The 10622-nt window shown below is 44.4% G+C and overlaps 1 protein-coding gene across 2 annotated transcripts in view; it reads left to right on the plus strand.

The window, feature by feature from the left end:
- LOC138567185 (protein RD3-like) overlaps nucleotides 1-7023 on the plus strand; it is a 67118-nt gene extending 60095 nt beyond the window's left edge. For both annotated transcript variants that reach the window (XM_069645159.1, XM_069645160.1), the window contains exon 3: nucleotides 514-7023. In XM_069645159.1, coding sequence (XP_069501260.1) covers nucleotides 514-814 — 301 coding nt within the window. In that variant the 3' untranslated portion in view covers nucleotides 815-7023. The remainder of the gene's footprint in view (nucleotides 1-513) is intronic.
- The last annotated feature ends 3599 nt before the right edge of the window (nucleotides 7024-10622 follow it).

The following is a 10622-nucleotide window of genomic DNA, read 5'->3' on the forward strand; positions in this document are numbered from 1 at the left end:
GTTAACCCACAAACGTGACTTTAAACACAATAGACCTGACCTGCAACACTCCCATCATAATAAAACAAAAATAAGCTGTCAGTCTGCCATACCCTGACCATTAATCCTAGCACCAACCCTTGAATAACCCCCCTCCCCCAACCAGACTTTGACCTCCCTAAACCAGACTTTTGACCCTGCACCTTATATTTAAAACAAAGCCAAAACCTTAAGGACCGGAGACAGGACCTTCAACATCATAAAAAAATAATAACAATAAAGCTGTTTCCCTTACAAAACACTCACGGTTACATATGATGCTCTGCATTTTGTACCACCAATATGTGCCTTAAGAATTACTGCACAGATAATTTACAACATAACTCCTGAACCAGGCTCAAACATCCAGACCTGACCTCTAACCTCCCCAAAACCCATCCTGTAACCCTATCAAACCTAGGTACCCTCTTGCATAAAGCATTTTTAGGGTGTTCAGAATAGCAAAGCTCACCGTCTCTTCTCCCTCTTTGGCAGGTTCCGACGCCTCATGCTAGAGTTCGAGCCAGATATCCATGAGGTGCCACGACTATTCCGCACAGTGCTGCAAGACTTCATCGCGGAGGCGCATGAGCAGGATGCGCGCCGGCTCACGGAGCTGGCATATGGAAGAAAACGGGCGAAGAGTCTTGCTGTCTTCACCTTCAAGCCTCGCTTGCGGGTCAATCCTTTCCACCTCGAGGACGCTGCTAACTCAGACAGTGAGGTGGAACCAGTAATTCAGGGCCGGGCACGGAGCAAGAGCATGCCAGAGATTGGCACAACCGGGGCTGAGTGAACGCTTATGTGGCATGGACCTCCAAGTAGGTAACATCCAGGTCAACCTCTGCTTTCCCTCTATGCATCACCAAGTGCATCCTGGTGTGTGTCTCCTCCCGGGACACATACACATGTGCGTGAAAGGACAAACAGAACCTGGCACCCATCCAGTGTGGACACCAATTCACTCACCAAAGCAATGCCAACTGCTAAGAAGTTGCAAAATTGGAGGTAGTGCTTTCTTCAGTCCTGGGATCCAAGATCCTATGGCTAGTCACTCTGCATTACAGAAATTGTATGTGGGGATGTGGTGGCCAGCAACATCTTGCTTCAACAATACTCAGCATAACTGTTTATTCGAGGGCTATATTCCACAGCCCTAAACATGACATGGTTTAAGGAGTTTTTCCCTTCTAAGCAAAGATGTGGTATCAGTGGTCAGTTGTGGGCACTCTGGAAATATATGGCACCAGCAATATCGTACGGTCAGCAGGTAAATGGAGGCGGTGCTACAATATCACAATGCCCAGAAGGTTACAAAATGTTGTAAAGGTGCTTCCCATACACTTTGCTACACACCTATGGGGAGTATCATATTCAAAGGATGATTGATGTGGTCCAAAGGAGCCCTAAGGTCATCTGTGCACATCTGAGAAACTCAAGAGATAAACAAGGGATTGCAATATCAGGGCAAGGGGAGCGTGAGCGCACCCTAGGAAACCCAAGATGTGCATGAGAAATACAACACTGGGGTGGGGCAGAGGATCATCAGTCTCGGGACATAGGATATCTATAAGAGCAACAACCTTTGAGGCCCTCAGCACCTTGAGAACATTGAGAATTACTAGAGTAGACAAAGGGGCACCTCTCAGTACCCTAAGAGACAAACGTGTTGCAACAGAATAAAAACACTAAAGAAAAGGGGATTCTCTCGGCCCTCTGAGAAACACAAGGGGTGCATCATAAGAGGAAGTCAGTCACTCAGCACCCTGAGAAGCACAAGTGATGTATCAGATTGATAAGAGTAGATCCAGGGTAGGTACACTGCACCATGAGAAACTCAGTAGTGCATCAGAATGACCAGACTATACACGGGGGAGTCTCTCAGCGTTCTGGGGTAGGCCAGAAGAACAGTACTTGGTGAGGGGAGTCCTGCAGAGCTATGGACCCAATAGGTACATCTGAGGAACACAGCAGTGAAGAGAGAGATATTCAGCCCTCTGACAAGTACAAAAGGTGCAAATCGAAGAACATGACCAGTGCAGAAGGAGTCCCTCAGTATTCCGAGAAAGACCGGAGGCGCAGCAGAGGAACAAGACATGGCTAGTGGGGGCCAACAACACTCTAAAAAGGCAACAGGTGCATCAGAAGAACAAACCCAAAGAAGGAGGAGTCCCCAGCATACTGAGAAACACAAGAGGTGCCTCAGAAGAACAAGACATGGGCGGTGGGGACCAACAGCAATGTAAAAAAGGCAACAGCTGCATCAGAAGAACATGACCTGGCATACTTAGAAACACAAGAGGTGCCTCTGAAGAACAAGACATGGGCGGTGGAGACCAACAGCACTCTAAAAAAGGCAACAGGTGCATCAGAAGAACATGACCAGGACATATGGGGTGCCTAAGCATACCGAGACACACAAGAGGTGCCTCAGAAGAACATGAACAGAGCAGGGGGAGTCCACCAGTATTCTGAATCAGAATTAAAAACAAGGTACAAAGTGTCCCGCAGCATTCATGAAAGACAAGAGGTGCATCAGAAGAACATGACCAGAGCAAGGGGAGTCGCTCAGCACTCGTAAGAAAGGCAAAAGTTGCATCAGAACAGCGAAACATGGACAGACGGACCCACAACACTCTAAAAAAGACATCCAGTGCATCAGAAGAACATGACCAGGAAGAGGAAGTCCCTCTGCATTCTGAGAAAGATAGGATTTGAATCAGAAGAACAGAACCAAGGAAAGAGGAGTCCGCCAGCATTCAGGAAAGACAAGAGGTGCAAAAGAAGAGCATGACCACGGCAGAAGGAGTCCCCCGGTATTCTGAAAAAGACAAAAGGTGCATCGGAAGAACAAAACCAAGTAGGTGGAGTACCCCAGTATTCGAGGAAGCCAAGAGGAGCATCAGAAAAATGAGACGGAGGCAGGTGAGTTGCTCAGCACTCCGAAAAAGGCACAGGTGCACCAGATGAAAAAGTATTAGCTCAGCACTCTGAGAAAGGAAAGACAAGAGGTCTATCAGAAGAACAAGACATGAGCAAGAAGAGTCCCTCAGAATACTTTGGAATTATGATTCAACGAATTCGGATATGTAACCCTCCCTTACTGAGAAGCCAGCTTGCGCCTCTTCTCCAAGGAGGATGCAGCCCACTTCACGCAATGAACCACATCCATCGTACCGACTTCCCGATTTCACAAACACTTTTCACACATCACACACAACAAACATACCACATAAATCATTCACACACAAATGCCCCCATCCTCAGGCCAAGAAGAATACAACCTCGCACACCTCCATAACAATCCCCATAAAGCTCCTACCAGCCTCAGGAATGTCTAGGCAACCCGGTCCAGTGCCTTGCACATACCAAACTCCACCCTAATTTAAGAGTACCTGTGGTTCATCCCAGCTTTCCTGTCTATAGAGCCTGGCCATTTGTGGCCGTTCATGGCCTAGTGAGTAAGTGGAAGAGTATGCTCTAGTGCTCCTTTGAAATTTGCTTAAATATACCTAGGCAGTGCAGGGATGCCTCAAAACCTGTGCTTAAGGAGCCAGGAAGCCTCTGAGTTCGGGCCTTATAATGGACCGTTGTCCTCCTAAATTATTGTCCTTAATGTTGAATGTCTCCTTTGACCTAGCAAGCCCGCCCTGCATTTTTTTACAACCTTACCTCTGATTTAATATTTTCATACTACATTCTAGTGGCTTATTTACTAATTCAATACACACAAGGGAAAACAATTGTTCTCTTCTCCACTCTAGGCCAATTTGGTATAGCTTGGGATGGGGTAGATCCTTTTGTCAAACTCTCCTTTATGTCCCCCAGCACTCACCTCATTCAGTGGACTTGACTTTACCAGAACCACCCCTGACAATCGGCAGGAGGGAATGGAATATGATTATCTGGTTAGTAGTCCCCATAACTCCTAGGAACTAATGAGCCGACCTCAATGTCATCACGCAGCCGCAACATGACTTATCATAGTACCACTACCACACTACTAATGGCCTCCATGAAAGTTCTGCTGACCAATGAGGGAAGCTCTCGTCCCTTTTGATTCTGTTTTCTTTCTGGTCAAACACTGAAAATTAAACATTCACCCCAATGATCACTAAACTAAGCCCATTTGTACAGCTCTCACTGCGAGTGGTAATTCCTCCTGAGAATGGTGCATTGACTATTCACTTTCACAGTGCTTAGACGCAAGAAACCCCTAGTATGAAGCATGACACTAAAACATGTCTTTGTTGCATTGTTTTGTATATTTTGTGCGGTATGCTCTTATCACTAACGTCAGTAATCGGGTATTTGAATGTCTTGCAGGTCTCACCATTCTTGAATACAGCCTGAAAAGTGGACATGCATTGTAAAGTATTTTGACATATATGACAAATGTGCATGTAATATGCATGTGATTGAATGTTAGTCATTGCTCAGGTGTTACTCTTGTGAAGTATAACAGAGCCCTCAACTGTAGACAGTTGCCCTTGGGGTTGATAGACGGATTTATAGTAGCCTGAGTCTCACAGGAAATTCAGTCCTGCTGTCACATAGTCATTGACATATCAATCCACGCCACACCTAACATTCTTTATACTATGCCTATTATAATGTCAATACACTTGTCATCTCTGCTAATAATTGAACAGTTTCAACTCTAAAGGGGCAACCCCTGGAAGGCAAAGACATACATTGCCTTTGTAGACCTAGTGAAGCATTTGACAGCTTAAATAGGTCTAGACTATGGGGAAAACCTGCCAAATGGAATTGTCCAGATGACCTGCGGGAAAGACTGCAGGCACTCCATACTGGGACCTCGATGAGGTTTAGGTTAAATACAGAGGGATTTCTATCGGAGGAGATTCCAACATTGAGGGGGTTGAAGCAGGGTTGCCCGTTGGCACCTTTCTCTTTGTTGTGTTGGATATTAGTCACAGGCTATCCAAGGCTAATAAGGTTCCACCAACAATAGGAAACACCAAAATGAGCTACCTGCTATATGCCGATGATCTTGTCTTAATAGATCAGACGGCAATTGGATTGCAAAGAGAGTAAAGAAACTAGAAGAATATGTGATGGAAAACGAGATGCAAATAAATAGTGGGAAACAAAAATGTTGGCATTGGACAATACTCAAAGCAGGAAAAGATGGCCCCATTTAGTGGTTGGGTCCGAATCGAAGAAGTGACAGAGTTCAAATGCTTGAGTGTCTTCATCAATATGAGTAATATTGAGGCCAACGCAGTGAAACTACTAAGGGACAAAGCTAAGTTGTTGGCTAATCAAGCAACACTCCTTTGTAAAGAAATTCTGCTGCTTTTTGTTGATTCCGATCCTAGAGTTCTATAAACGCAAGGTCATTGCGATACTGATATATAGCGCAGAAGCTCTGTTTCACATTCCCAATTCTTTGTGGGCGGTGTCGAAGGCTTATTTTGGAAAAGGGTTTTAAATCTTCCAAAGGCCACTCCTATCCAAATTATCAGGCGAGAACTGGGCCTAGTTTCATTGAAGGAGAGGGTTGAATGGTCATCATAGGCACTATTTGGTAAATGTGCATCAGAGGTGGCCCCTCCCATTTTTGGGATCTTGCTAAATGAAATAGAGAACGGTCAGGGTAGAATCCTGCAACAATGGGTGTACAAATGTTGTATAGCTACATTTCACTGAATACAATTTTACCTAAGGAGATTTGAACGAATTTATTTCACCTGAAAATGGTAGGTAAAGTGGATTATGTATAGTGCATAATAGGTGGAGTGTGGGGTAAGGGTATAAGTTAGGGTGAGGAGGGGTTGTGGGGGGGTCTCCCCCCGCATTATAAAAAAGTAGAAAAGGTAAAAAGTTAATTTCGTTTTTCAGTTAAATAGTAAAATCTCCATAAGGTAAAATATTTTCGAATAAATCACATACATCCTACACATGTAAGGCCCTGCTTGAAAGATTTGGCTCCTCGGAGGAGGAACTCAGGGGAGACCCTGAGAAAGTGAAATAAAAATGATGACGAGCGGACTGGATTCTTACCTCCGAGGAAGCCAACAAGTTTAAACTATTCTATCACTTGGGCCACAAAGTAAGGGCTTGTGGCTCATTGCCTAAATACCTAGGTAAATTTCCTAATAGCTAATTCAGAACTTAGTTTATGTGGATTCGCTTAAATCTTATGTCAATAAAAGAGATACTGGGCCTCATTATGACCCTGCCGGTCCGGAAAGAACGGTGACGGTAAAACTGCTGCCACCGTTGTTTCCGGACCGGCTGATTCAGAATCCTGCAGGCGGGAGGTGTCACTCCCGCCAGGTCAGACCTGGCGGGATTAACACCACCCTCCTGCAGGCGGACATGCAAACACTGGCTCTGTCATAGACAGAACCAGTGTTTCCATGGTTCCCATCCCCATGGAGTCCCATGGGACTCCATGGGAATGGGGATTTACAGAATTCCGCCTCCAGAATTACTGAGTCGCCGGGGTTGTAAGGCCCCGGTGATTCCAGCAATCACTGTGGCGGAATGGGATTACGGGTCTGGCGGCAGCCTGCCAGTTTTTCCGCCAAGGCTACCGCCGGACTCATAATGAGGCCCACTGTCCCAGACAGACAGTAAAGGATTGAGACTATAGTATAGTTCAGGGGGAAGTTGGAAATCTGAAATACATATTGCTTTTTTGCACAGCTTGGACAGCACTGAGATCAATTTATTTTAAATCCTCTCTGGACCTATTAAGTACCTTATCTGCAGAGGAATGGTGGCAGCATTTAGTAAGTGGAGAGAATACCTCCTTAGTGTTGGCCACAGTACTGTTTTTAGACTTTATTTTTAAATCTTAGATGATTAATAGTTGAAATTGATATGTGGTTTGTGTTTTTATATTTGGAAAGTTTTATTTTATAGGATTGGGCTGTAATTAATTATGTACATTGTGATTTGATTGGATGAATTTTGGAAGTGCATAAAAGGTTTGTAATAAACCAAATGATGCAATAAAAAGAAAAAACAATTGAACAGTTGCTTGAAATTACAAATACTATTTGCATGCAGTCTACTTCTATTTTAATTCCAGGTCTGTTCAGGTTACACTCTGCCGAAAGGTTATTCACCCCACAGCACTTGGAGCCATGACAATGGCAGTAAGGTGCTATACAATTTTCAAGTAACATGACACACACAATATACTATGCACGTTGTATACTGTACGCACGCCTTCATCCACCCTCACCTTCAAATCACAGTGACTTGTTTATGTTTTGTATCAAATTTTGTAAAATAAAAAATGTGTATATACATTATATATGAATATTTAGCTCTGGCATGTTTGTGGGTGGGGTGGTGAAATTGTGCATTGTCTTCCCTCTGCACTGGAGACAGTTGATCTAATAGACTGAAGGTACTGTTTTTTTCTCCCTTAAATGAGGGTACCATGATTGTGCACCAGATCCCGTTAAGGTGCCCTCTTTACTGCCCCCTCTACCGAGTTAATGGACATTGTATATATGCATGTGTGCAGTGTTTTCTATATCCCAATCTAAGCTGGGACGAAACTGAGTGCTGTACAAGATGGGTGCAATAGAGCAATAGCCTAGCTTTTCCCAAATATATTGACAAGTCAAGGCACCATCCTTTGGTTCAGACAATGGCAGAGGCAGACTTAGAACTCGGATGACGGACAAAGGCTGAGCGTGCCCTGCTGTGTCCTGGTCAGCCACCTTCCCAATCTCTTCACATCAGCGACACCACACACGCCCTCATCCCTCTGTGTTGGCAGTCAGTCACATTGTAATAACAAAGAGCAGTCTTAGCACTCGCTAGCAGGGCCCGGCTAAACATTTGGCAGGGCTTGTGGGAGCCCATTTCAATATGATTGCCCCCCATGCCTACAGTTGGGGGGCTAGGGGGTGGACACAGTCTGTGGCTCCCCTTGGGTTGCTAAAATAAGAATGGATACACATGAATGCTCTTTAGTCTCACAGGGCAGGAAGCCAGAGAAGCTAAAACACTGAACTGCCACTGAAAAGTTAATAATTACTCTGTCTGCAAGGTGCTAATACAGATGAAACCAGAATAAAAAGGCAAAGAGGTGAAACCGCTACTCGATGCTGGGTGCTATCAACGCCAGTCTATAACCTGCTGCAAAGCACATATTTAAAGTGAGAGCAGCTAGCAATGGGCAACCTGTAACATGCACACAAGGCAAAGTTCACATTTAGTGCCATAAAAGAAATAAATATTTTTCTGTGTAGTAAGACAACCTAAATAGGGGCATTTGCTTGCCATACTCCCCGTCCCCGAGTATCTTTAACACATACACATAACACTTTGGGGCTATTAGGCATACAAGATACTGATATGTTCTAATTTGTCTTCTGAACCTGTCCAGCAAAAAATATTGAGAACCCTAATTTGCAGGATATGGATTGACATGATCAGAAGTGACATCTCACTCAATAGCATTACGAGTAGTGACAACATTCTTCAAAACTCTGGGACTCCATTGGTAAAGACACAGGTATTTCTCTGCGGGCCTCCCGATCCTGCGGCCTAGTAACGTATAGAATGAACTGTGTGACAGTTTATGATTTTTCTCACCACTGCAATGAATTGCGCCTTCTTAAGCCCCTGCCAATACTGATGTCTACTGTCTGATTATTGTCTTTTTGGTTGAAAATAAAATATCTCTGTTGGAAAAAAAAAGTTTTCACAGGCAAGCCAAGAGAATAATGTGCTCTGCAATATATAAATATTCACTTTTATTAATATGCAACAAATCAATAGTTAAGTAAACCATGAGGGTTTTTCCTCATAGCAAAGATTGGAAACTAAGGGCCTCATTACACGGTAGGCGGTAAGGATTTACCGGTACCGGTATTTTACTGGTACCGGTAAATCCTTACCGCCTTACTACGAGGTCCCTCTGCGGGTTGGAGAATTTAACGCCTGCTTTTTGCAGGCGTTAAAAACCAACCCGCAAAGGGACCAGGGAGCTAATTACGGTAACGCAATTTGCGGTGCCGTAATTAGCACCTTCCCCATTCCCATTATGCCCTATGGGGCAAAAATGGGAATGGGGAAGGGCAATGGGGGAAGGGGGAATTACCGCCCCACCAACCTTGGAATAGGGTGGTAATTCCCCTTTCCACAAAGGCGGTGCCGGTATTTTACCGGCATGGACCAAGGTGCTAATAGCACCTTGGTCCACCGCCGTCCGTGTAATGAGGCCCTAAATCACTTCTAGCGACACCCAATGTCAGCAGATCAGGCACAGTGAGATTAAATGATTTTCCCAAGATCACACATTTCGTTATAGTGGTGAAATTAGTATTTGGGGCCAGGCTGTGATTTAAGCACTTGACTACATATCTCCCAAGTGATAGGTTGCATACACATTTTCTTTTATTTGGGTTCCCAAAAATGAAATTATTAGTTGTTCTATCAATGCCTTGAAAAGTACACAAATCACACACAAAAACAAGCTGACATAATATACATTGTTATAGAAATGGGTCAAGCAAAAAGGCATGTATAGCTTTATTTTCGCCACACTGAATGCACGATTTCAGTAGTAGCCTGCAAAGGAACATGGACCTAAAAACAATATCATTTGGTTTTATAAAAGGTATTCACAGTGAAAGAGAATTCAATGTAAGGTAATGCTCCACCCATTTATTATCACCCACCACTCACATCTTTTAAAGGACAACAGTCCTTATCCAAGTGCTGCTGTGTCTGGGCCATCAACCTCTAATTAGTTTATTGAAATAAGGTTGACACAAAGATGAAATGGAGGATACGGGGGAGCAGTGGGAAAGTGTGACCTGGGAAGACTTTGGACAACTGATCCTGCTTCATAGGAGAAATGACAGGGATTATAAATGTGCCGAGCTGGCTGTGTGTGCATAGGCGCCACCAAGGGGTGCCCAAGGGGGACCACGTCCACCCTTATAAAAACAACGGCCCTCCCACTGGCCAGCCTTCTTCTTATGAATGCAACTTTGTGTGCCACCCCAAGATTACCAGTGACCTCATCAGCCCACCCCTATGAAAAATGTCTGGGGGCGCCACTGTGTGCCACCCTACAGACACACCCAGCCGTGTTCCCCGACCTCGGGTTTCATCTGGGCTTGTTTAGTTGCCAACGTGGTATAAGGTGAACACAGAGAACTCGCACAAAGGGGATTTTCGTCAACCATGTGGATCTTTTTGGCCCATTTCAATACAACCATATCTAAGTGGCTGCATTTTAATTGTTTCCCTGTTCACGTATCTATTGCAGCTGTGACTGCGTATAGGTGGGCAGCGAGGGAAAGCACCTGCCCACCTCGCATCACAAATATGCTCCCCTTTTAACACTTTCCCTCTTACTTCCCTTTTCTCCCAAACAGCATTCTTTTTGCCCCTCTTTTTTCCTTAGTAGCAATTTCCTCTCTACTATCATACTCTTTCCTGTACTTTTTAAACACTGTTGTTCCCTGTTCTTGCTTTATTCTTCCATCATTACCCATTTTCCTTACACTCCTGAGTCCCCTGCTCTCTATCTCCCCTCTCTTTAATCCTCTTTACCCTGTACTTTCCCCTCACTTTTGTGCCTTATTAACTATTGCCCCATT

The sequence above is a fragment of the Ambystoma mexicanum genome, chromosome 2p (genome assembly GCF_040938575.1).
Source record: "Ambystoma mexicanum isolate Mex_15411 chromosome 2p, UKY_AmexF1_1, whole genome shotgun sequence".
NCBI lineage: Eukaryota > Metazoa > Chordata > Amphibia > Caudata > Ambystomatidae > Ambystoma > Ambystoma mexicanum.